We start from the raw sequence: 27,256 nt of genomic DNA on the forward strand, positions 1-27,256 counted from the left end.
AGTGTTTCCTTTGAGCAGGCTACTACCCAAAATGGACAGCACCTTCCAAGCAGACGGGTCTTCGCTCTACACACCTACCATAGCCAGGACACTGCATGGACCACATCTGGTTTTATTTTAGTGATTAATCCATAGATGACGGACATCATCCATCTCATTCAGAAGCATTCAAACCAACAAAGTCCATTAGTAATTTCTCTTCATAAATAATTTATGGTTAAGCGAGCAGAATTTGGCAATATACTGAGAAAACAAATCTGGCATTACCAACCCTTCATTTGGGGCACAGAAATCAAAACTGACATAGTGCCCTCATCACTCTCAATCTTGGACAGTCCAAGGTACATTCAGCATCCAGATCAACAGTTCCAGGGGCTGACGGAGCAACCAAACCGATTTCAGAAAGGACCAAGTAAATGCTCCAGCCACTAAACCCTCCTGGGTCTGTTCTTATCACCCTTATAATTTTACAGTTGTCAGGAACCCATAAACTCTAAGGGAACAAGTGTGAGCCCTGTCCTTGAGCTGAAGTCCTAAGGACAATGCAAGAAACAGTTTTGCTAAGAGAAACAGGGAGAAGGAAAAGGCATGAAGGAGAAAAGTGACTGCCAACATCAAAGGCACTGAAGGGCAAAGTGGGGACTCTGAAGGAACTTGCTACCAACAGAGCTGCCCTGGGAGGAAGGAGGGCAGCTGCCCCTGTTCCCAGGACATCCTCCACATGAGCCCCCTAACTTCTGCTGCAGATACTTGCTCCCCACTCCATCCTCTGCCAGAGGGCCCAGCACCACCCCAACTCCTAGTTCTAGGTCTTAAGAGGTATCAGCCTTACTGTCGAGACACTCAGCCTTCCCCACAATGGTGTAAGCTTCTCTGGCTTCTGCCTTAGTGTTTTATCATGTTATCTAAGTAAAAGATTTGGGAAAATATTACTAAGTGTCCTGCATGTAAGCTAAGCCTGTGGGGAAGCCCAGGACGTGCTCTCTTAGAGAAGAGATAGCCACCTCTGGTGGATACATTATCTGAAGATTGCTACTTCTCATCTCTTAGCCAGTGTAAACATATCTGCAACAGCTAGTCCCTGGGGAGGGTGTTAACAGAGAACCACAACTGAGGGGAGGGGGGAGAAGAGGGGAGGTCACAGCACTTAGAACTCTTTGTGTTTTGATTTCGATGTCTGTGTGTACACAAATAGCTTCCACATGTGCCCCCTCGTTTGGCTAGCACGACTGGCTGGTAGAAGACCACCAGTACAGTGGGACCGTATGTCATGACTTATTGCTGACTACAGGCTTGCAGGGGTGATCTTATCCCTTGACATACAAGACAGGCCTTGGTTCTGAAAACACCCTGCATGCCATCATAGCCCGGTTTATCAGGTGCCTGCATGGGTCAAGCCTCCTTCCAAAGTCCACAGGCAGGGCCAACAGCTGTTTAACCCAAATCTTAGGCAGCAGCAATGGTACAACCAACCCCTGTGGTACAGGTGGGAGTGAAGGGAGGCAACGCGTGAGGGTCATGTCTAATACCCAGGCCATACAGGTCCCTGGGGAGTGGAAAACCCATAGGGAAGAGCGGGGCCTGTTGGGTATGGGGGTTGGTGAGGGCCTGAGGGTCTGGGCTGCCTTGGGAAATTAGGCATCTGGGCCTGGGTTGGGTAGGGAGGTGCCTGAGTTGGGTAGGGTGGTCTTCCTCCTGCCGGAAAATAAGACTGCTGAGGGTAGCCTGGATTGGGAGCTGGGCCTCGGGCCATGGGATACACTGGTCCAGAAGATGAGCTCCCAGCTTGAGACAGAGGATATCCTGGTCCAGAAGATGAGTGGGGAGACCAGGGGCGCCCTGTGGCAGCCCCTCCAGGCTTGGCTGGTGGATAGCCAGGGCCCGAAGGCACACCGTAAGGCAAAGAGGGTTGTGAGGTGACAGGGAAAGGGGCTGGCTGGAGAGGGCCTTGGGCTGTGGGGCCTATGGCTAAGTTAGGAGAAGGGCTGTAGGGGAGTGGGTAGGCAGGGCCTGCTGAGGGTGGGGCAGCAGGAGCAGGGACAGCAGGTGGAGCATCGGCCACAGCAGTTGTTGTCTCGATAACAGGCTGAGGTGGGAGAGGGGGCCTGGTCGGCTCTTTGGGAGCCCTGGGCTTCCGCACCAGCTCCTGCAGCTTTTCTACTCGAACTCGGCGCAAATGGGACAACATCCTCATGGAGGCAAAGCTCTCAAGAAATGTATCCAAGGGCACCTCCCCCTCCAGGAACTTCTCAGCCATGGCCTGGAAGGCAAACAGTCCAGGTCACCACAGCAGCCAAGTCTTGGCCTGGAGGCTGCCCCCAGAGACCAGGCTCCCCTCCCATCCCAAAGGTCAGAGTGGGGGGAACTGTGCTCTGAAGGTCACTGCCTCAGCAATGGTGATGTCCCACAGTGAAGAAGGTGACCAAGGGTCCCTGCCCCACCCGGGCCAGGTGGGCCATAGTCCCTGCAGATGCCCCAGAAGACAAGCAGTGGTGGTGGCCAGAAAGAGACCCTGCCTTACCTCTGACTCCTCTTCGATTTTCATGCCTTCAACCTGCAGAAGGTCCAGCAAGGTTCCTGGCTGCAACACTGAGGAGAACTTCTCTGGAAAGAGGAGGAACAATTGTCCTATTGATAACAGCTATTTACTTCAATGATTGCCTTTAGGAAGCCCTCCCAAAGGCCCAGCACAGGGCTAAGCCTCAGGGATACAGACAGAGGAGAAGCCAGCCCTCTGTGGTCATACGCTCCCACATGGATCTCTGGATTTACATCTAGCACAGAAGGCCCCTGGGGCACCCACATCAACCCCAGATGTCCCCCATTACAATGGAAGCTCCTCCCTTGCTTAGCTCTAAACTCCAGCACTGAGCCTTGTGCCAGCCTGCCTCAGGTGAGCCTCACAACATTCAATTTTATCATTCTTACTCTACAGATGAAGAATTGAGGCCCAGAGAGGTCACCACAGTTACAAAGTCTCAGAGAAAGGACCAGAATCTGTCGTCCTGACTCCACTATACCAGAGGCAAATACGCCAACCAAGAGATGCCATGTGCCTGAGAGAGTCACCCATCACTACCCTCTCCCCAACAGCTGTGGGGTGAGGGTACCAGTGTAGGCCCTGAGCACCCTGGAAGAGCAGGGGGTGATCCCAGGACACTAGTCAAATAACTCTCTGTGGAGGAGGGACCTCCCCCTATCTATACCGTTACCACAACGAATCCCAACCAGCTGAAGCCCATAGGCCAGCAGTGCCCCCAGGCCACTAGCCTTGCTTCCAACATGGTCCCAGCAACCATTACCCAGCCAAACAAACCCTATGGAAAAGAAGCTCGCCACCCCCCCCCCCCCCAAAATGGGACTGACACTGGCACTCTAGTCAAGCTAAAGCATCTTCATTACAATAATACCTAACACTTACATGGTGTGCCAAGCACTGTGCTACGCACTTCACAAAGATCATCTCATTTCATCCTCACAACAACCCTGGGAGGTAGGTGCTATCATTATTCTCATTTTACAAATGAGAAAACTGAGGCATAAAGAGATGAAGTGGTAGCCCAGGATCACCGAAGTCTCTGGGGCCAGATCTGTACTCAAGCCTTCCTGACTCCAGGCCAGGGGAGTCAAATGACCAGCACCTTTCCTCGGACCTGAGACAGCCCAGGACCCCTCTTCTTGGGAAGAGAGTGACCTGTAGGCCCCAAGTCCTGCTTCCAGCCCAGGCCTCCATGATGTTGAGATCCAAGGCAGACAGCAATGAATTTTCTTAAATGTCTTTTCCACCAAAATTCCTCTGCCTGGGGTCTCCCCCATTAGAAGGTGAGCCCCTGGGAGGCAGGGCTCACCTGGCTTTTCTCTTTGGGCTCCCCAGTACTCTCTATGTGGCACGTGCTCAGTCAGTCCTCCTTCATCCATTCTTGGATGCCTCAGTGGGACCCAGGTAGTGAGAATGACAATCCCTCCCTCTCAAGTCCTAAAGCTGCACATATGCACACGTGCATGCGTGCACACACATGCACACACACTCACACACACGAGGCCAGCCTCATTGGAGCTGTAAGGGACCCTCGGGGAGGCTCGTCAGATCTTCCAGCACCAGCACCTTGACCATCTCTCTCCCCTCAGACCTTCCCTGATAGAGTCAGCCCAGGGCCCTGAGCCCCAGAGCCCCCAAACCAGCAGAGCTGCTTCCGGCCTATCCCTACTGCCCTTGTCAAGGGGAGAAATGACCTACCTTCCTCATCCCCCAGCACAACTGTGGACTAACTGCCACCAACTGGCAGTTAGGCACGAGGGCCCCAGGAGCCCCCTCCCCCCAGATTCTGTTTCCAGCCCCACCCCCATGGCCATCAATCATCATCCATAGCAGGGGGCCCTTGGCAGACCATTCCCCCACAACTGCCACTCACTGAGCTATGGCAGTGAGAAAGCAATGGGGAGAGGCACAGCATGGGTCAGATCCCCGCCATCTCTCCAAGGCTTCTAACTCAGACACTAGGGCCAATGTCCCTGGGAGAGGCTGGTCACAGCCTCAGAGGCTGACAGGACTTGGTCAGTGGCAATGATGTTAAAGAGACCGGACCACCTGACTCTGGGACTTTGCTGCCTGGTCACAGCCTTCCCCACACGGGTCATTTCTTCCATCAGAACCATGTTTCTATGTGTATTCCCAGGGCCTAGCACAAAGATGTGTACACAGAAAGCACTTAATATATGCTCCATATATTATCTAAGGGCCAATTCTGGCTATTACCATCCTGAGGACCCAGTCCATCACAATGTCCTTGAAGGTGACCAGGACCTGGGGCTGCTTTCTTCTCCATAACCCCCACCCAAGGCCACACATAGGACACAGGGTGCTAAATAAATGGTTACGAGGTGCCATTTCTGAGGCACCCTGACTAACCGCTCACCCAGCTTAGCCTTCTGTTCCTGGCACTTCTCCACCAGTTTCTGGAGCTCCTGATACTTGTCCAAGAGGTTCGAGCGGCTGATCTCCAGGGGTGCCTGGAACACAAGGTTTTGCTCGGCCAAGCTCCGGTTGGTAGCAAGCGCCATCTCCCTCTCTAGCTGCAGGTCCTGGACCTAGGAAGAAAGGGACCCTAGTAATGGGGGTGCCCAACTCCCAAACTGCTGAAGGTGTGCGTGGGACCAGGAGGTGGGGACCAAGGATGAAATGGAGTGAAATGACTTGCCCAAGGTCACACATCTCCTGTCAGAGGAAAGATTTGAACCCAGTTCTAGACCCAGCACTGTCCTCTACTGCCCTCTAGGCCAGGGCTTCTTATACTTTTATATTTTTTCATGGGAGGCCCCTTTAAACAGATTCTTTGGTGTTGTATGGCCTGAGAACATGCACTTCAAAGTGGGCATGCAAAGGTGTTCAGAACCAAAGCTGTAGTGAAGTTTCCATTCATTATGAGCTTGATTTAATTTTAACCCAAAATATGTACACATTATATGCACTTTAATTTTTAATTTGTACATTCAGAAACCTTTTACTGCTGCCAGGTTTTCTGAGATGGGGTCTGGACCCACAGTGTAAGAAGCGTCCTCTAGGCTGCTCTACCTTTCTCATTGAAAGCAAAGAAGTCAAGCATGGACCGCGGGCCCAGGGAGCACCCCCTTTCATCTCTGCCCCAAGTATCACAGGATGTGCTGTCCAAGGTTATGGACTCGTGGACTTTGACATGAACCCAAGGGCTCAGCAATGGGCTGAGTGGGAACTTTGGAGAATCCCTGAGGACCAATAAGCAGAAGATGGCAGATTTGGAGAGGAAGCCTATTACCACAACAGCCTATTACCACAGCCCTGAGGAGTGGACACATAGCTGCGTCTGCTGATCACGTGGGGAATGGGAGAGTCCAAGGCAACTGCTCCCTTGGTTTGGAGCTGAAGTCTGTAAGCCTGAAACATTGCCACAATGGACATAGGTCTCCAAAGTCTGGCTCCCTCCCATGGGGCGGCCCCAGGAATGCTCACAGGATGGATGAAAAACTTTTTTAAAAGGATCAGCCTTGAGGAAACCTCCTTAAAGAGAGGAATCCACTGGAAAAGAAATACAGGCAGCCCTCAATTTACAGCCCTCTAGGCCTGTTACAAGTAGCTCGGCCCCACCCTATCTACACCCACAGCTGAAGCCCCCAACCCTGGAGCTCTGATAGCCACAGGGCTCTCCAAGGAAAGAAGGTAGAAGACAAAGGATACTGAATCAGAGTCACAACCCAGATGAGCCTCAGGCCTCTCATCTGCCAAAGGGAGGGATAGCCTAGTTTCCCTGGCATGGCTCTGCCACAAGCATCCACAATCCCAGCAGCATGGCAGGTGTCCTGTGGCCTCTCTGTTACCTGGGAGAAGGCCTTCAGAGTTGCCATGGCCAAGCTGGCAACAAGACCCTCTGAAGTCCTTCCAGTTTGGAAGAGCCTCCCAGCTCTGACATGACCGTGGAGATCCAAGGTCACCACCACTCTAGGATGCTACTGGATGACAAACCCGCCCCCCAGCCCCCAACCACACAGGACCAGTTCCTTGACCAACTCTGACCTGGTCGCCTACCCTACCCCACAGCCCCATCCTGGCTGACCCCCATCAGTATGTGTTCCCATGTATAAGTGGTGTCCTCCTACAGACCCTCCCCTCCTTTGCTTAAGGGGCCACCCATTCATTAATGCCACCTCTGACCTCATTATTTTTCTAGCAGCCACAGTGTGTTGCTGATTCCAATATGGAGTTTATTTATAGCCAACTTAAGTCTACGAAGGACTTTTCACCTCAGATCATGATTAAAGCCAGGGAGGACCTTCCAACAGCATCCACACCCACCCGAGGGTCCACACAGGACCCCAGAGTCTAAGTGGCCTCTTCAGGGCAGCTGCATCTCCAGCCAAGGTTCCCGTGATTATTGCCTTCTAAACCACGCATCAAACTTTCCATATTGCCAATTCCTTCTCATTGCCCACTGACAATAGACTCTCCCCCACTTGCTTCACATGCATCACAGAGGCATGAGCACAAGACAGCATCTGACTCCTCCTTTTCTCCCCTTATCCTCTCTCCAAACTATCCTCCATCTAACACAACAAACAAGTCTTTCTATAGTCAGGTTACTCTCCTATTCAAGAAGATCCAACAGCTCCCTACTGATTCCAGGACACAAAACAAACCCCTTCACTCTCTGCTTCTGGCTCCTGCCCTTCCAGACTGACCTCCTATGGTTTCCTTTCACACACCCATGGCCTGCAAGTGATTCCCACATCCAGAACATGCACCTTCCTCACCTGGGCTTCTGGAAGGTTCTGCTTTCTTCCAGGCTCCCACAGAAAGCCCAAGCTCCCTTCCCTTCCCTCTCCTCTCCTCTCCTGTGATATCAGCCCCTGGGATTGGTACGTGCCTGACAAACTCCAGGTCCTAACTCACCCAGCCCTCCTCGTCTGGGGCCAGTCCTCCTTCGCACAGACCTGGAGGGGTTGGGCAGGGACCCCCTTCTCTTCCTCATTGGATGCACCAGGGTCTCATAGAGGAGAACATACCCATTGCCTGCTCACTTCCTAACATCTCCCTGAATGATACCCGATGTTTTCCTGGTCATTTCTGGTCCTAGGAGTACATAGGGGTCATCAGCACTGACACCAAGTTTCTCTTCCCTAGGTTATAAGCAATAGCTTGGAGCCCCAGGTGCCATGTTTTTCTTACCTAGCCTTAATCATGAATGGGTGCTGCCACTGTCAGACTGAGACCGGTTAAAGAGCTCAGTTTGGAAAGGCCAAGGCCTCCCACTGCATCCTGAGCCATATCTAGCTGCTGGACCCAGATGGCTCAGGAGAAGGTGAGGCTGGTGACCCTGCACAGCACTGCCTCTCTGGCGTGTGGTCGCATCACCTCCCTGACATGGTGGTCCTCCTCAAGAACAAAGGACAAACAACTGGCTTTCAACCATAGTCTGGACCTCTTCATGTGTCCTCATTGCACCCATGAATTCCCCCAGGGCACCACGCAGGAGAGGTCTTTATTGTATCTGAGTGGGGTGAGGAGCAACCTAGGGCAGAAAGACCTGGGTTCTAATTCCACCTCAGACACATACTTATTTTGTGACCAGAAGCCTATCACTTAACTCCTCTCAGCCTCAGTTTCCTCACCTCTAAAATAGAGATAGTAACACTTGGAAACAGGATTCTGTCTGTAAAGTGCTCTGAGAAACATAAGGCAAGCAATAAAAGATGGTTACGTGTGTGTGTGTGTGTGTGTGGGTGCGTGTGTGTGTGTGTGTACCTCAATACAGCTATTAAATATTTGACACACACTTTTTCATCAGAGGCAACATGGGGAGAAGGGGGGGCCGCCCTGGAGCCAAGAACCAACTCCTGGGTCCAGGACACCTGTGCCCCATGTGGCCCATCAACACATGGTACAAATCTCCAGACCTGTAAAGTGCAACAAAGGGGCAACCTGCACTGGCAGAGGAGGCCTTCTCTTGCAGGAGACACCAGGACCAAAGAAACCACAGGCTCTGCCCGTCCTTCCCATGGAGCATGTCCCACTAGGCTTTCTCCTCTGCATCATTTGCAAAGATCTAAGTAAAACCAATGAGGATGAGGAGGAATCTCAGCAGCCATCCAGGAAACTCAAACAGCAGATGCATGTCATGGCACTGTCTTCTGGAAACTTCTGCTTGAAGACGTCCAAAGCACGTGTGTGCATGTGTGTGTGTGTTCATGTGTCCATGTGTATGTGTGTGCATGCATGCGTGCATGCGTGTGCATGCACATGTGTGCTCACACATGTGTAAATCCCCATCATCGCCCCTGTCCCACTGGGCACAGTCGTAGGTAGCAAGTTGTTCCAGACATCACACCTCCATTGGCCTTTCCGTACCTTCCCCCAGACTCCTGGCTCTGCCCTCTGGGCCAAGCAGAAAAGGATAGTCACTCCTTGGAGGACAGACCTTCAAGTACCTGAAGCTGGCACCCTCTTCCCTCTTCCAGGCTCCTGGCACAAGGGACTGGGGGCCTCCCCCCAGGTCAGTATCCCCTGGGGGGATGGAGGGGTCACAGAACTTCCTGCTCACTAGTACGTCTCCAGAACTCCCTGGAGAAGACCCTGCTGGATCTGGGAAGGCCTGGGAAGTCCATAGGTCCTAAGGCAGGCCTAGACTCTGACCCACTAGAACCTGCCCCATCTAAATCCACATCCACACCCTCTAATGTAGCCCTGTGGCAGGGGGGATGGGGAGAACACAAGAAAGTGTCCCCAGAACTCTGTGGCTTTTTCCAGGCCCCTCTCAGTCTTCCCAAAGTACCGGGGAGGCAAGGAGTGATGACAGAGGTCAAGGGCTGCATGAATCTTACAGACTATAATAATGCTGGTTATTGTCACTGCTGCTGCTACTATTACAGTCACCTTTGCTCTGGGACTTAGAGTTATGAAGACTCGAGTTCAGATTCTGCTTCAGATAGCTGTGTGACCCTGGGCACATCACTTCCCCTCTGTCTGCCTCGGTTTCCCCATCTGTAAGCTGATGATCAAAACACCCCCCCAGGGTTGGCAGATGTTACTTGATTTACCTCAGGTGACTCCATTACCAGACGATCAATCTCCTCAGGGTCATCCTGCAACTTCTCCAGCTCCTCCACCGTCCGGTCCCTCAGTTCTTCCATCTTCCTCGGGAAACAACTGCAGAAGAGAAAGGGGTAAGGGTGAGCATGAGCATCCTAGAATAGGCTCCCCGGAGGGCTCCTCTCCTGGTCCTGGCCAGTCTGGCACCGCCAGGAAGGTAAGAAGGGAAAGGGTCCAAGTCCATGGAGAGGACCTTGAGGACTCTCTAGTCCAGCCTTCTCACTTCAGCCCTGGAGGCTCTGCCAGGCACACACAGGGGGTGAATTTTATAGAGAGGAAAACTGAGGTATGGGGGGAGGCAGTAATTTGCCCAGGATTACACTAGTACTACAAAGCAGAGTCACCGTCCAAATCCAGTGCTCCTTCCATTGTATAGTGCATCTCACCCAGTCAACAGAAACACAAAGCCTCCCATCTCCTGAATTGACTAGGTACCTGGGATCCCTGTGGAAAAAAAGGGTGAAGGTAGCAGGTGAGGGGTGGGGGAAAAGCAGCAGCTGGAGAAACAGTGCCCACAGGTCCCAGATCTCCGTAGTGCCCTCACATGCATGACCCTGGCCAGGCAGATTCTATTTCTGTCCTGGACAGAAATACTTTGCTCATCTCCTCCCCTCCCCCAGGCATTTCCCAGCCTCAATCCTAAGCCTCAGGCAAGCTGTCCTGTTATATTTAGCCACAAACACCTCAGGCTTCCCCCAGGTAGTCTTCCCAACTGTGAGTCTCCCTGATGGCCACAGAGGCAAGCCATTTGTCAAATCTGAATTCTTAGCTGTGCTATTAATGTGAGAGAGCCAGACCTAGACAGGACCCTGGGACAATGCAGAAAGGTCCTGATGCCCCAGATATGGTGTGAGGCATGGAAGGCTGGCTGGCTGGCCAGGCACATCACTCTTTGGTCACCTTGCTTCGAGGAATATCAAATCTCAACGTGACTCAGAGGGTGCAAAGCCACTAAGGATGTCCAGGGAGAACAAGAAAAGGGAAGGAAGGGCCATCACCCCTGAGAGCCAAACCAGAGGTGCTGGACCTCACAGCCCAGGCTGGTGGGCGAGTTGTGCTGATGTACTGGTGGCTTCAGATAAGACCTAAGGAAGGCCAGGGAGGTGATGACAAAGGCAACCCTGACTGAGACAACCTCCCTAGGAGGCAGAGAGCAAAGTCCTGCCAAATGTCTGGGGACCCAGCGCAGCTGCCAGGAAACACAGGCCAAGGAAAACAATGCATCCATTTACTGATAATCCATCCATTGGTATCTGGTGCCTGACAAGCTGTAGGGGCAAAAGTCCCCATTGCAGAGGAGCTAGCACCCAGCTCCCCAGCAGTGAGCAGCCCACGGAACCCCAGACACCATGAGAAATGAGTTAATACTGGGCTGTGGCCTCACAGATCTACCAGAAAGTATTGCAATGTGCAAACAGCTACCCAGGCAGCCAAGGAGAGAATAAACTGCCATTGCTGGGCTCTAGAGAAAGCAATGTGTGCTAAGGCTTGAAGGAAATGAGGAGTTCTAAAGGGTGGGGAGGGGTGGGAGGACCATGGAGCGCACTGCACTGGCGGAGTGGCACGAAGGTCTGCTAAAGGGGGTAGGTGGTCTTAAGGCTGCAGAGGCAGCTTGAGGCCAGGTCGGCCAGGGGACATTCCACCATCTAGGCAGGGAATCCTTTGGAGTGGCCATCATGGAAGATGGCAAGAGGAAGAACAGGGGCAGGTCGGGAGTGAGTGGGCAAAGGGAGAACCAGGAAGAGGAGCCTGCTTGGGAATCCTACCCCTTGGCCCTCGGCTTCCTGTTACGTGTTGAAGGAGAAGCTTCCTCTCTGGCGAGCAGATCCTTCAGGGCTAAGTACCATGGGAAATCTGCTCAACTATTTGAATAATCCCATTTTCTAGGCACAAATCAAGAATTTGCCCACTAGCCAAAGAATGAAGGAAACTGCATTCCTAATCACATGATACTTCCTTAAACACAGATCTGACCCTAAGACTCCCCTACCCAACTAATGCCCTGGCTTCCTATTGGCACAAATTATCAACTCTTCTGTTTGGCTCCCACTGAATGGTACCCTGCAATAAAGCCAAGCTGACCTTTCCTCTGTCCCTTACTCTCCCACCTCCACACCTTTGCACTGACCATCCCCCATACCTGGCACATGCTCCCTTCCTGCCTCTCTCAGCAGGGCCTTTCCTTCCAAGCTAACTTGTACTTAGCACCTGGTATAGATTAGTCTTTATTATCTTTATGTTTGTGAGTATAGCATTCTACTACTCTTGTCTCCTCTGTTAGAATGGAAGCCTCTTGGGAAGGGGGATTGTTTAATTCTTTGTACGTGTACACTCAGTATCTGGCTCAGTTTCCAGCATAGAGCAGGAGCTTAATTTTTGTTGCAAATATTCTCTGTTATATGGGATGGCTGCAGGAGGGGGGGTGGGCAGAGGAAAAGTTAGGATCTGTAGGAAGAGATAATTATAAATGTATTTTTAAAAAGAACCATTGTTGGCATTACCCTCCAGTGACTGCTGTGGCTTCCCTAGTGGAGGAACAGAAGCCAGGGTAGAGAAGGAAGTGAAGGTATGAAGGCCTGCACATGATTGGCTAGAGGTCCTGGGAGGAAGGGACCACAGGGCAGGATGGCAGGGGACATTCTATGTCAGGACAGCCATTTAGACAAGGGGGGTCAGAACCCACAGCCATGGGTCCTTGCAAGCTGAGAGGATGACAGCAGGCAAGCCATCTGCAAGTATGTATAGGAAGATGCTGGGCCCCAGACAGCAGGATAGGATGGTGGGAGGTCAAGGGGCAAACCAAACCTTGACAGGAGGAAAAACTCTGTGACAAGACAAGCAACCAAAAAGTAGCAGACGCTGCCTCCCTGTGAAGGACCCTGGGGTGGCAGTGACTGTGCTGGTAATACTGGTGGTAGAGGTGACAGTGGTGGTAACACTGATGGTGACTGTGGAAATGGCTGTAACAGTAGTGGTGGAAGTGACAGTAGTGGTAATAGTGGCAGTAACAGTGGTGGTGGTGACAGTGGCAGTGACAGTGATGGTGGAGGTGACTGTGGTGATAACGGTGGTGGAGGTGATGGCAGTGGTGACAGTGATGGTGACTGTGGCAGTGGCGGGTAACAGTGGTGGTAGAAGTGACAGCGGTGATGGTGGTGACAGTGATGGTGACTGTGGCAGTGGTGGTGGAATCCTCTTTGTGGAAGGTTTTCTAGTGAAGCCAGAAGACAACTCACCAGGCAGAAGAGGAAGGGGATTCTGTTAGGATGTCCCACTCTGGGCTTCAAAACTTTAAATGGTTCTTCCTGGCTCAAATATGCCCTGATGAGGGTAAAGGCAACTGACATTTTATAGAATGTTAAGATTTTCAGAGCACGTGACCAAACATCAACTCATCTGATGCTTATAATCATCCCAGGAGCTAAGACACAATCAGAGGTTTACCACAATATGCACAAACAGGCTCTTCTTCTCCACAGAATGAACTGTTTCTAATTGGGGCTCAAGGCAGTTAGGCGACCTGCCTGTGATCACGTGGCCAGGACCCAAATGCAGGGCTCTCCTGCCTTCCATGTTCTGGATACCTGAAATCCTCCTAACAATGAACCATCCAAGAGTGGAAGATGGGAGACTCCCTTGTCACTGAGGATCCTTAAACAAAGGCCAGATGGCCACTTGTCAGGAAGACTCCAGAGAGGTTTGTTCTGGGTGGGATTAGGTAAGACTCTGGGAGAAAGCGATGGCCTTCAGGAATTTGTAATCCATCCACTGAGCTAAGCCTTTCTTCAGTCATTGATTGAAAAGAAAACGAGGGTGGAGGCACTCTTCTTAAACTGGGAAAGAAAATTTTCAGTGGCAGCAGCGAATCCAGAAGGAAAATATTTTCATTATCAGGATGAAATGGCTTTTTCTCCTTAATCCGACAAAACAAGGTAGCCTTACTTCTCACCCTAGGATGCCTTCACTGAAACTGACTTCACATCAGGCTCCAAAATGATCCTTCTGGGCCTGAAACAATCCAAGGATGTCAGGATTCAAAACAAAAAGATCTTCCCTTTCTCTGTGGGTCAAGTCTCAGTTGAGTAACCTTCAAACCCCCAGGCCCTGATTAGGTGTCAGACAAGTCACGGAAGCTCTCTTCAGCCTCTATTTCCTCATCTGTAGAATAGGAATAAGTACAGCACCTACAGTTGCTGTGAAGATTCAGTGAAATACTATGTGGAGAGCACTTTGTAAGCCTGACCAGGACGTCCTGTGTGATGGTGTGAAGCAAGAGGGCTAGCGGCCAGGCCCTGGTCATGTTCTGATTCTGACTCGAATTCCCTGCTGCCAGCCTAACCCTTTGTCCTCAGCGGGCTCTCCTCCATTTATCACCAAAACGTATTGCAACAGGTGTAGATGCAGCGACCCAAGAAGGGAGGGACGGGCCAGAGGTGAGTGCTGGGCCAACATCCTTTCTCCTGCCCCCTGTGTCCTTCCCTCAGGCTGGTTCAAAGGCCCTTCCCTCCAGCATCTGCAGATTCAGACCTGGCCAAGGCCGATGGGTCAAGGAGCGGGCCAGAAGGTTCCCAGTACCCTACTTTTTACACCCATTGCCTTAAGCCAAACACTTCCCTGGGTTGACTCTCATTTTCACTGGATACAAAACAGTAATCTCATTCCCTTACCTGACCCTAATGTGCCTTTCCTCCAAGAGCAAAGATCTTTGTAAATTCTCCTATGAATCCACACACTGGTTCTCTGTGAGGAAAATGCAGTGTGGAGATATATGGCTGAACTCTGGACAGCAGACATCTACATAAGCCCTTGGTGGTCTGCATACAACCTTTATAGATGGAGAAACTGAAGCTAATAAGTATCAGGGAATGGGGTCAGGGCTGAGGATAAGGCTGGGCACCCGGCCTGTGATATCACCAACACTCAGGAAATTTCTTTAATGAAATTCTCTCTACCAAAGCAGGTAAGCACTTTCTCTGCAGCAGATCATTTCAGAGAGCTCTCTAAAGTGGTAGGAGGGAAAGTGATTTAACCAGGGTCATGGGGAGAGGGGGGGGAGAGAAGAGAGACAGAGAAAGAGAGAGACAGAGACAGACAGAGAGATAGACAGAGACACAGAGAGACTGAGACAGAGACAGAAGAAACAGCGAGAGGTAGATGGAAAGAGACAAAAGACAGAAAGGAGAAAGACAGGAAAGAGATAGAGACAGGGAAAGAATGAGAGAGAGAGAAACAGAGACAAAGAGACAAACAAAAGAGAGAGAAAGGTGAGGAGAGGGAAAGAGAGGAGAGGGAGAGAGAAGGGAGGAAGAAAGAGAAGAGAGGAGAAAGAAAGAGGGAAGGAGAAAGAGGAAGTGGTAAGAGAGAGAAGAGAGAGGAGGTCTGGACACTTGTATTCACAGGCGTGGTCAAGATGGAGTAGGCATAGATAGGCAAAGCATTCTGCAATGCTCAGACGGCCAACCCCAGCCCCACTCCATACACCCTTAATAATCTGGTCCTTCCTGTGGTTAATTTTGCCTCCTTGGGGTGTGTCACTCCACACAGGCCATAGCAAGGATGCCCAGGCACCATTTAGCTCAGCCAACCTACAATCTCTAGGTTCCCATTATCTTTCTTTCAAGAAGTCCTGAGCTCCCCAAGGGCACCTCCTTCATGCCAACAACCCGGTGGCACTCAAGATGAAGTTTGGGCTTTTCCATTTCACAAACTGGCAAGTGCGGATCGGGGGAATTCAGCAGCCCAAGATCACAAAGCAGATCACTAGATAAGTCACCAGTGAAATCCACGTTCTCCCTTTGTTTCCTGCTGTTTGTGTTTATGCTTAGTTCTCCTGGTTACCTTGGTGACACGTGAATCTCCCTTCTCAAAATCAGTCCATTGTGAGCCCTCAGTTGTTTGAGCTGAAACCTGATTTAAGTAATTCTGATTACGAATATGTGAAAAACCTCGTAGATTTTGGCTCGAAGATAAGAAAGCCATGGGGAAAATGGGCTGCCCACCCCCCCAGAAATCCAGAGGGGGGAAACTGAGGGGATTAGGACAGCAAGTGGTTAATTAAGGGAAGTCAGTGAACCATACTGTCTCCATCTTGTGACTCAATTCTGAAGTTAGCTCAGTTCCCTTTCTATTCAATTATGGGTCTAGTCCAATTTCTGTCTTGTGAGAAAACTTTATTAAATTGTGGGAACTGGGGAAAAAACCTTATTGCATTATTTGGACCAAGCCCTGTGTGGCTGGGAAGCTGGATCACCTCTCCTGGCTGCTTCGAGACCCTTAAGGAAGGACTTCGGTTATGCTGATGACAAACCTTGTCAGAGCCAAAGACTGATGCATGGAGTTTTCTCACAATTACGTATCTCAAGCAGCCCAGAGGCCTTATATGAAACTGGTCCCACATGGGTCAATCAGTTATGTTCCCATGTTCCTTTGATTTTTCACAGGTACTTGGGGGAGGGGGAACACCTCTGGGAATTGCACCTGTTCACTCTTCCCCTCTGAACTGGGAAGTCCCTAATCTTTCCTCCTATTAGAAATTAAGATCACCTAATGTTGTATTGTTTACTTTTAATTAATTGGCCTTACTTGATTCAATTATACATGTATGTCTCCCCCTGCACTGGGGGTCTGGGCCTAAGCTGAGGAGAAATCCATTCCTGGTTTGTTGGGCGATTGCCAGAAGGTGCTTAATAAGTTGATATGTCAGGAAGATCAAACCTTCAGTCATTTCATCAGCCACACAAAGAACCTCAGACAAGCCCATTATCATCATATCTTAGTCACTAAGCATTGTTTAAGCACCAGCTAGGTGCCAAGCCCCGTGTGCTATGTAGTTGCAGGTTGCTCAGTCACATAATACAGACTTTAAACCAATGTGTCCCCACATGAGCCACAAGGACATGTCACATTGTGGATAACAAGGGGGTCACAGAAACCAGTCCCCACATGCCCATCTTCCCAGGTCATGGAGACAGGCCATAGGCAGCTGACTTACTGTGCCTAAGTTATAGAATTATCCATCAAGAAGATGAAGGGGCCTCCAAGTCCAATATTTTACAGATGGGAGCTCTGCCTCTTCCTTCTCAGACAAGTCAAAGGAGGGTGATGACATGTTTGTGTGAGAGTTTTGAAGGGAGTGAGGGAGAGCTAATAGACAGGTAAGATGAGGCACAAAACCTGGAGAAGGCTGACAGGCTCACAAAGCCTTGAAATGATGCATCTGAACCAAAGGAAACAGTATGTAGACCATCACTCTTTGGGTCCTTAAGAGTTCTCCCATGGGGTGTGACAGCGAGAGACTAGCTCCTCAGGCATTCTTGTTCTCTAGAACAATCAGCTGACTCCTTCCCATCTCAGCTGAAATGACCCACCCTGCCTGATGATCTCCCAGGAGATACAGAGGCACTAGGGCTGATTATCAGTACAAGTGCCACTTAGGAGAAGGCTGATGCCATCTCTCAATTCCAGAGCAAGCAAGGCAAGGAAGGTGAGGTGGGAAGTACTTGGCAGACAAAAATCTAAAACTGAAAATAGTCACAGATAAACCAGATTTGGGGAAGTCTGCCAGGTCAGTTCCTAAAGCTGTTCTCAGAATGGGCAGCTTCTTCCCACCCCCAGCTCTTCCTCCATGGAGTTCAGTAGGTCCTGGCTGGCCCTGCCACTAAGGAGTCATGTGGTCCTGAAGACATTAGGGATCTCTCGCTTTCTTGGTCCTTAAAACCACCCTCTCCAAGGCCAAGGACAAAGTCTCACAAAGCAAGAAGAAAATAAAAGTCATCATTTTCTAACAGATGGCACACTAAACCAGGATTCCTCTATCAGTGACTCAGTCTGGTCACAGACTAGACTCTGAGAAATGCATTTGTAAAGTGAGGGAGGAGAATACATCAACATGAAGCCCCCTGAAAGGACGTGACATCACCTGGAGCATGACTCCTACCATCATGCAAGAGGGGCCCTAATGTGGGTGATCTCTGTGCAAGACATGGTGAAAAAAGTGCCAGGTGTGACCCAATGACAAGTCCCTCACAGCAAAACTCCATGGACAGACCGCACAAGTGCATGCTAAGACTCTTAAGAGTATGAAAGGCCCCAGGGAAGGCCTGGGGGGTGGAGGGTCCTAGAAGGAGAAGAGGAAGAACACAGAAAGAGAAAACCTGGACAGGTTGGCATCATCACCCAAGGAAGCGCGTCCACACTGCTGGAATGCTGGAGGAGCTGAAGACTTCAGATGCCCAACAGCACAGAGCTTGGATCATATGCCCAACAGCACAGAGCTTGGATCATGACTGCTTCATGAGAGGGTCTGAGAAACAGCTACAGTGAACGAAAAGATGTGCCTGGAGGAGAACCTGTGGTGCCCTGACCAACACTGGGACCACACGCAGGCCTCATTTTCTGATCCACAAAGTGAGATTAAATAATACCTATGTTATTTCTCTCACTATGTTGCTTTGGGATTCAAATGAGATAATATGCCCAGCCAGATGGCCTAGTAGACAGAGCACTGGGCCAGTCAGGAAGTCTCAGTCTTCCCGAGTCAGACACTTACTAGCTGTGTGACCCTGGGAAAGTCATTTAACCCTGTCTGCCTCAGCTTCCTCATCCATATAAGCTGGAGAAGGAAATGGCAAACCCCAAACAGGTCACAGAGAGTGGGCTCAGCTGAAACGACTGAACAACAAAGCGTTCCATCAACCTCAGCTATTGCTAGTGAGCAGGCAGGATGCAGCGCAGCCCTGTCCACAGTCCCCAGGAACCATGATTTGAGGACTCTCGGCTCAAGCCTGTAGCAGCACCTCCAGCTTTCATCTTCCAGCAGCCGCGGGCTAATGGGATATTTTTAACCTAAATCCCCCCCAAAGGAAGAACTGTAAAATCTCTTTTAGATTTCCCAGCTCTGACCTGTGACTTCATAAAAAGCTTCCGCTGCCCTAGCAAGTCACCAAGCTGAGCTTCGGCCCTTGCCCAGCCCTCATCAGGCCTCCCAGTGATATCACAAAGAGCTGGGGTTGCCTTGGAAACCTTGGTAGGCCTCCCTCCTTCTAGCCGTGGAGATCTCTTTTCCAGGTAGACTCCAGCTATCAAAACGTCGAATCACTCAATTTCCCCTGCAAGCTGCAGATCCTAATCAGGCCAAAGCTCAGCCTCCACACCGTGCCCTATGGGCCCAACTGCCTCCCCACAAGGAGGCCAGACACTAGCTGTTTCCCTCAGCTGTCCCCCTCCTCTTCTCCCCATGAGAGCCCCTGGCTTTACCCTCCCCCTTCTAGTTCCCCTTTATGTGTGGCACTTTCCCATTAAGAGCAGAGCCGGAGATCTTGCTTCCTGGTTTCTGTATGCCCAGCACACAGACACTTTTATCTAAAATGCCTTATCTACGATAGTGGACAAAATCGATAAAATCCGCATTCATTATTCCTTACTTCAGAAACTCCAGGAGGTGAGGGGTAGCCACATTTGAGGCTAATTGACTATTTAGAATGGGGGCAGGGCACAAGGATTTCCACAGGCTTTCAGTAAAAATGTGGATGGGGGCCAACCACCAAACCTAAACCAGCTTGGAAGGTTGTCTCCTCCCCACCCCGCCTGGCAGGCTGGGCATGAAAGCACTTGGAGATGAGGACAGCCAGGCTCTCAGAAATGGGGCACTCACAGGCCACCCTGCCAAGTTGGGTCACCTGGGTCCAAAGGCAGCCACTGATCCACAAAAGCTGGTCCTAACAGGTGCTTACTGGATCCACCCAAAGGATCTTCAAATACCTGCCAGTGTGTGCACAGCAGGCTGGCAAGCCACCCCCAAGCCAGAAGCCCTCCAGCCAACCTGTCAGGCAGCTTCCCAAACCCACGAGGGAAGTGGGTGACCGCCAATCCTTGTGGCCTTCACCTCCCTCATGAGCAGGGGGCTTTTCAGAATGGCAGGAGCAGCCCAAGAAATCCATTTACTGCTCCCTAACTCCCTACACCGGAGGAAATGGGCAGACGCCAGAAGGCCTCCAGCCCCCTGGGCTAAATGACCCTATGCCTGGAGCTGAAAACAGTTTCATTTCTGATTTATAACCATGACTACAAATGCAGGCAGCCATCAGTGCTCCCAAACAGGCTCCCAGATATCTTTCCGGGGCTGGTCTCTCAAATCCACATTTCCAGCTGCCCACAGGAAGTCACAGCAAACTCTCCACGTGTGATGCCAGTTCCTCATCCCTCGCCCCCTCAAAGCTGCTCTTTTCCACCTCCTCTCCTCATCAGGATCCCACCACTGCCCTTTATCCAAGCTCAGACCCTGCCTGGCCCAGTCACAACGTCCAATCACTAAATACTCTGCTTTTCCTTTAAAGATGTTCCCCTATCCACCCCTTTCTTGCCATTTCCTCTGCCCCCCCCTTGAGTCCTGGACCTCATCAACTCATACCAACTACTGCAACAGCCTCCAGAGTGGTCTCCTCATCTCCAGCCTCTCCCCTTCCCATCATGCACAGCAGATATAATGTGGTATGATGACAGCTTGGTTGTAGTGAAGAGAGAGCGCTGGGTTTGAGCTCAAACCCAACCTCAGACACTTACCAGCTGTGTGACCCTGGGCAGGTCACTTCACCCTGGCTGCCTCAGTTTCCTCATCTGTAAAATGATCTGGAGAAGGAAATGCCAAACACTCCAGGATCTTTGCCAAGAAAACCCCACCTGGGTAACAGAGTCAGACATGACTGAAACTACAACCACAAATAATGCAAGAGTCTGGATTTGGGATAAGAAGAGATCCCACCACTGGGCCTTAGTTATACAATGTGCCACCACCTGACTGTCCTTATTGGAAAGGGTGGTTGGGAGTCTCTGCAGAGGGCTCTCTGCAAACTTTAAGGCCCACAAGGATGGCTTTTACCATGAGGATCTTTCTACAGCACCACTGCAATCATCTCAGCTCTTGTTCCAGAATCTACAACCCTCTCCTCATGCCTCTCTCTCCCCAATTCCATCGTCTCCCCACCATGTTCTTTCTGCTCTAAGCTCAACTTCACATAGTTCCATACACAAGTTGAACTCTGTTGCTACCCTTTGCTCACCTTAGTCCCCATGACGAGGAGGCTCTACCCTCTTCACTGGGTTCATCCAGCCCCAACTACCTTCTCCACTACTGATGAGAAGGACTGGTTTTCATTTATCCTGGGGCTTCCTCAGCAGTTCCCACAGTGCTATGGGTATAGCAGGTGTTCAAGCCTTGCTAAATAAGGTGTACAATGCTACAACCATGTGCGTCTTCGTAGTTCCCCATTACATAGAAGGCTGCTGCTCTCCTGCTGGCTGGACAAGGTTCTGAGCTTTCCCTGGAGCCCCTGGGCTTCCATCATCAGCACATCCACCTCTTTCGTCTCTCAGCTCAACCACTTTCTATGTCTGAGAGGAGCAGAAACATGTTAAGACACCTCTCTCGGCTGTGTCAGTCAGCAACAGAATATAAATTCTGACCCTCAGAGGCAGCCCTGGTCAGCTTTCTAGTTTACAGGGAGTCAAAGAAGAAAGAAATTGAAAAAGAGTTTAATCCAATTCAATTGGGGAATGTTCTTGAAGGCTCTTCACAACTGCATCATCCCAATGGCTTCTAGAGACTGACAGCTCCCTCCTCCAGGCCCTAGTCCTTTTTCTCTCTGGTCATTTCAGGATCCAGATGGATTCCTTCGCCTCAGGGGTCTCTGCTGGGTCTTCCTCCCAGTGTCCACTAAGCACAGGCTTCAGCCTGGGCCACCTTCTCTCCTCACCCAATGTTGTTTCTTCTATGTGTGACCTGTCAGCTCTCATGACTCTAAAGATGACTCTGGATCTACACTGTGGGCCCCAGACTCTCTCCTGAGGGGCATTCACACGTCTCCAACTCAACATGTCTAAAACAGAATCCATTCTCCGTATTCCCGCTGCCACTCGGCCAGATTCCCAACCTCTGTGTCCTCCTAGCCCCTTCCTCTCTCAGTTTCCAATCCATCCCCAAATCTGGGCTTCCAGACACCTCTCCAGTTACACCACTGCTCCCCTAGCTGAGACCCTCAGCACCTCCCACTTGGACCATTTCAACAGCTTTTTACTGGGTCTCTGCATCAAGGCTCCTCAGCAGCACAGTGGGCAGAGTCCTGGCCCTAGAATCAGGAAGCTCTGAGTTCAAGTCTTGGCCTCGGACATTTATAGCCCTGTAACCCCCGGGCAAGTCACCTATCCTTTCTGTGTTTCAGTTTCCTCATCTGTAAAACGAGGATAAAACAGACCTACCTTTCAGGCTTATTGTGAGGAGAAAGCACTTTGCAAACCCTAAAGTTCTACGGAAATGCTATCTTCATTATTTCCATCTACCCTACGCTCATTTGCCAAGGTGATTTTTCTAAAACATGGGACTGACCATGGCACATACCCTGCCCAATGAACCACAGCGGCTCCCTATGACTTCCAGGATCAAACAGAAATACCTCCGTTTGTCATTTAAAGCTTTCCACAACCGGGCCCCTTCCAGATCTTCTCATACCTTTCTCCCCTCCACAAACTCAATGATACCTGCAGCTCCTCAAACACAAAACACTCATCACCTTCCATCTCCGTGCCTTTGCACCAGCCCCCTCACTTCCACCTCTCGGCTTCATGACTCAGCCTTCTGAAGAAAGCTGCTCCCAACTCTCCAGGCTTTTCCTTCTGGCACTATCTTCCATTTACTCTATCTTGCACATACCTAGTTATTTACACATTATCTCCCCTGTCAGAATGCTGGCTTCTTCGGTGCCACGATGATTTGGGGTTTTTGTCCTCAGCTCTCAGAGCACCCTTTGGCTCAATGAATGCTTGTTGACAGTACTGCTGACTTAAATCTGCTCCACAGGCTCCAACTACACAGACAGTCTTATCTTTTATAATAGTATTTCATGGACCTGTAATTTCATGAATGTGACAGTTGCTCCTACCACAGTGATCACGACTCCTTTCTAACTTATTAGGTGGCCTGTAAAACTTGCTAGAGACCAAAAAATCCATTCCCTTCCAGCCACCCTAGGGATGGCTTCTCCAAATCCAGAAGACCGTCAGCCCGTACTCAAAGGCTAATCCTGCCAGTGTTAGTACTTCACTGGCAGAGACTTCAAGAGCCCCAGGCCAATGGCCCACCACTGGGGGCATCAGAAAAGAGTTAATAATGAGAACAGCAGCTCACAAAAGTGTATTCCTTACAATCCTGTGAAGTAAGGGCGTGTTAAGTATTGAGCCCATTGTACAGATGAGGAAAATGAGGCACAGAGTCACACAGCAGAAACGGCATGAACTCAGATCCTCTGACTCCAAATCCCAGCCACCCACTATCCTTCATTTAATTCTATCTGCAGGGGTCAGGCACACCCCTGCTCCGACTAGGGTTGGATCCAAGTGACTCAGCACCCCCTAAGGACAGGTTCCCAGTAAACAGGACCAGCCAGAAATCCTGGAGTCTGGATCCTGCCCCCACAGGTTTCTTCAGGGTCCAGCATGGTGATAGCAGCTTCTCTTCCAAGTGTTCTGGGCCACATATACCAATACAATGTGGTCACTGAAGGACCAGGGGCTGAACAATTATTGTTCCAGTTACCAAGACTACCATATGCCAGGGGCAGGATCCACCTGGTCCATTCTGGAATTATAAGTAGGCAAAGGGTGTGGTAAAGCATGAAGGAGAGGCAAGGAGGAGGAGGGAGAGCAGCTGCTCCCCAGGCTCAAATAGCACCACTCTGGTCACATGCCCTGACCTTTGGACCTAGTAAATAAACACTTTCTGTGGGACCTCTGGGCCTCAGTTTCTCCATCTGTGAAATGGGGATGCTACAGTTTGCACTGAGTAAGCAGTGAGGAAAACACTTTGCAAGCTGTCAAGCTACATATCGATGTGAGCTCCCCTAATACAGGTACTGGGCTACCCTGGGTGATGAGTTGAGATTGCCCCAAGAGAGCATGATAATCCTCCCTAGGATTTAACTATCAAACCCTGCTGTGCCCCCTCTGCACCTGCCTAAGAGACTAGGACCTGCCCCTATAGTCCCTTCAAGGGGAATGAGCCTGCCTGTGGTCCGGTCAAAGACACAGGCAGCCCTAGAGCTAAAATATGCTTCTACTGCCTTGGGCCAGAATGGATCCATCATGGTCTCCAGTCAGGCAAGCTGCTTTTGCTCTGGGCCTCCCTTCAAGTTTCCCTGAAGACTACAAGCTGAAAATTGACTAAATGAGAGCTGTCTCCTCCCTGCCCCGGATCTCTCAATCTACAAAGGTCCTGCTAACAGAAACCAGCATTGTCAGTGAGTCCCTGCCAGCGTCCCTACGGTACGGGCCCCAGGACAGAGCACACAGCAGGCATTCAGAATGGTGGATGGGTAGAAAGGGGGCAGGGGCAGGGGCAGAGTGTTTCCCCCAAGGATCCCACCCTGCCCAGCCAGTCAGAATGCTACCTGTGCAGACAAAGTTAAAAAAGAGACAAAACAAGAAGTCCAGGAAAGAGTAAAACTGATGTGACAGAGAATTGTGTAACAAACAAATGGCAAAAGCCACCAGATGAGGTCACTTGGGGGGCTGTGGCCAAAAGACTCAAAAACTGAGAAAAATGAGCAGTCTGGGCCTTCAGTGACAGCCCAGAATACCAAGAGAAAAAGTCTTTCCCTTCCCATTTACTAGCTGAGGGATTCTGGGTAAGTCACTGAACCACTGTCTGCCTCAGTTTCCCTCCTCTATAAAACAGGGATCCTAAGAGTACCTACCTCGCAGGGTTGTTGTGAGGATCACATAAAGAGCCTTGCACACCACAAGGTGTGATAGTAATGCTGGCTATGTTCGATTATCATTTGGGCAGCCATCTCCACCCCCCAACCCCGCCCAGTTCCCCAGCACAAAGTCCCTACCTGTCCAGAGACTGAAGTTTTGGACAGCAACCCAGGAAAAGGCAGTCCCCAGCAAGGTCCCTTTCTCCCCATCCCCAGTTCTGGCTTCCATCGGGCCAAGGAGAGGTGGCCAGGGTCTCAGACGGGAAACGAGGGGAAATGGCAGTGCAGAGGGGGGTAAGAGGAAGAGCAGAAAACCAAAGCGGGCCAAGGGTGGGAGGCAGAGAAAGGAGCAAAGCAGAGCTTTAGCCTGGGAGAGGAGCAAAAGCTGAGGCTGAGAGGTCAGCGGTGCAGGGCTGGTGCCTGTGACCAAGCTTTGCATCCTAAGAAGCTTTTGTCCCCCGAGTGATGCCAGTGACAGTGGAAGGAGCTTGGGATCAATGCCAGAAGCCTCAGTAAGCTGGCAAATACCACTGAGCAGCCAGGGTGGCACCCATTTCCTGCCTCAGGTCACCTGCTTCAACTGAAGCCCAAAGAGAGCAGAAGTGACAGGCTAAGATGTGATAACAACCACTTGGGAGAGTAAAATACTTCAGGATTTACAAAACAGTCCTGGAAAGTAAGGTCATTATCCCTACTTTCCAGATAAGGTAACTGAGGCCAGAAAGTGAGTTTGCCCAAGGTTGTGCTGGCTGCAGGATGGAGTGCAGGGACCCTGACTGGGGATCTCTCCATGAGTTCAGCCCTGCTGCCTGTCTGTGCTACAGCCCCCCAGACAGCCCTGGCCCCCAGGGGAGGCTTCCTGCAGAAAGCATGATCAGAGCTGAGCCTGGAAACAGGGAGGAGGAATGGAGGTGGGGAGGATAGCCAGGCCCCAGGGCAGGAAGCCTGGCCCAATTCCCCCCAAGGCTGGCACTTTCCCCCAGGTCCCCTCCAAGTTTCTCTGCTCATGCCTGGTTCCTACTGTGAGGTTTGCAGATTCTCCCTCAGGTCAGCATGTGAGGAGCTCCCTGAGGGCAGGCTGCTTGGGCCTTTCTTTAGATCCCCAGCTTTAATGAAGAGCCGCAACAGAGCAAGCACTTAACTGATGCTTATGTAATGAGGGCTGACTTCCAAGTTCTTCAGGCTTGGATAAGGCCCCTCCTAGCCCTGACATCCCCAGTTCTAAGCCCCCCAGCCCTGACATCCCCTGCTCTAAGCTACTTCCCAGCTCTGACATCCCCAGTTCTAAGGCCCCCTTCAGCCCTGACATCCCCTGTTCTAAGCCCACCCCCAGCCCTGACATCCCCAGTTCTAAGCCCCCCAGCCCTGACATCCCCTGCTCTAAGCTACTTCCCAGCCCTGACATCCCCACTTCTAAGCTCCCCCAGCCCTGACATCCCCTGTTCTAAGCCCCCCCAGTCCTGACACCCTCAGTTCTAAGCCTCCCCAGCCCTGACATCCCCACTTCTAAGCTCTGACATCCCCTATTCTAAGCCCCCTTCCAGCCCTGACATCCCCAGCTCTAAACCCCCCAGCCCTGACATTCCCAATTCTAAGCTCCCTCAGCTCTGACATCCCCACTTCTAAGCTCCCCCAGCCCTGACATCCCCAGCTCTAAGCCCCCCAGCCCTGACATCCCACTTCTAAGCTCCCCCAGCTCTGACATCCCCAGTTCTAAGGCCCCCTTCAGCCCTGACATCCCCAGTTTTAAGCCCCCCAGCCCTGACATCCCCACTTCTAAGCTCCCCCAGCCCTGACATCCCCTGTTCTAAGCCCCCCCAGTCCTGACACCCTCAGTTCTAAGCCTCCCCAGCCCTGACATCCCCACTTCTAAGCTCTGACATCCCCTGTTCTAAGCCCCCTTCCAGCCCTGACATCCCCAGCTCTAAACCCCCCAGCCTTGACATTCCCAATTCTAAGCTCCCTCAGCTCTGACATCCCCACTTCTAAGCTCCCCCAGCCCTGACATCCCCAGCTCTAAGCCCCCCAGCCCTGACATCCCCACTTCTAAGCTCTGACATCCCCTGTTCTAAGCCCCCTTCCAGCCCTGACATCCCCAGCTCTAAACCCCCCAGCCCTGACATTCCCAATTCTAAGCTCCCTCAGCTCCGACATCCCCAGTTCGAAGCCCCCCCAGCCCTGACATCCCCACTTCTAAGCTCCCTCTGCGTTCTAGGCTCTCGGGTTCCCCAGGCGGGGCAGGGCATCCTCCCTCGTCTATGGACGAGGTTCCCCCAGCCCCGACGTTCTATGCCCCGTGTTCTAGGTGTGCCCCAGCTCAGAGATTTCTGTGTCCTCTGTTCTAGAACCTGGCTCAGTTCTGTGCCCCACGTTCTAGATGTCTCCAGCTCAGATGCTCCAATACCCTTCGGCACAACCGCTGGGGAGGGGGGAGGGTCACGTGCGCCGGGGGAGGGGAAGGAGGGTGAAGGTCACGTGCTCCCCTCGCCTCTCTTCCCCCCACCCCACCCACCCGGAGTCCAGGCAACGCAGGCGTGAGTCACGCGCCCCCTCCGCCCAATCACGGCGCTCCGCCAGGACGAGGCTGGCTGCGGAGCCCCCTCCTTGGCCCCACCCCCGCACGCAGCCCCCGGACGGACTCCCCGGCCACACACCTGCGAGTCTCCGCAGCTGCTGCCACGGCCGCTCTCGGCTTAAACCGTACGCTTCCGGACCGGGAGGGAGGAGTGAGCAGCACCTGGCCCCGCCCGCCGGATGTGACGCCACCCGGACCCCGCGACTCCCAGCTCCTTCCACGCGGTCCACTTTTTGGTTTTCATTCTCTTTGTTTGGAGTCGCTGTCTCCCCGGCCCCACCCCACCCCACCCCACCTCACCCCCTCCACGAACACTGGTAC

General features: G+C 51.6%; 1 protein-coding gene across 7 annotated transcripts; it reads right to left on the reverse strand.

Annotated features, from left to right (window-relative positions):
- Positions 1 to 92: 92 nt before the first annotated feature.
- On the reverse strand, positions 93 to 27,256 carry VPS37C (VPS37C subunit of ESCRT-I). Of its 7 annotated transcripts, none has more exons than XM_072638796.1 (5): positions 27,015 to 27,256; positions 9,565 to 9,673; positions 4,917 to 5,088; positions 2,522 to 2,604; positions 93 to 2,260 (listed from the first exon to the last, which is right to left on the reverse strand). In XM_072638796.1, the coding sequence occupies exons 2-5, from the start codon at positions 9,655 to 9,657 to the stop codon at positions 1,523 to 1,525; spliced, it is 1,086 nt and encodes a 361-aa protein (XP_072494897.1). In that variant the 5' UTR covers positions 9,658 to 9,673; positions 27,015 to 27,256; the 3' UTR covers positions 93 to 1,522. The 7 variants fall into 7 exon arrangements, with proteins under 7 accessions (XP_072494897.1, XP_072494899.1, XP_072494900.1 ...); XM_072638798.1 differs by lacking the exon at positions 27,015 to 27,256 and adding an exon at positions 24,499 to 25,524; XM_072638799.1 differs by lacking the exon at positions 27,015 to 27,256 and adding an exon at positions 18,518 to 18,649.

The sequence above is a fragment of the Notamacropus eugenii genome, chromosome 2, assembly GCF_028372415.1.
Source record: "Notamacropus eugenii isolate mMacEug1 chromosome 2, mMacEug1.pri_v2, whole genome shotgun sequence".
Taxonomy (NCBI): Eukaryota; Metazoa; Chordata; class Mammalia; order Diprotodontia; family Macropodidae; genus Notamacropus; species Notamacropus eugenii.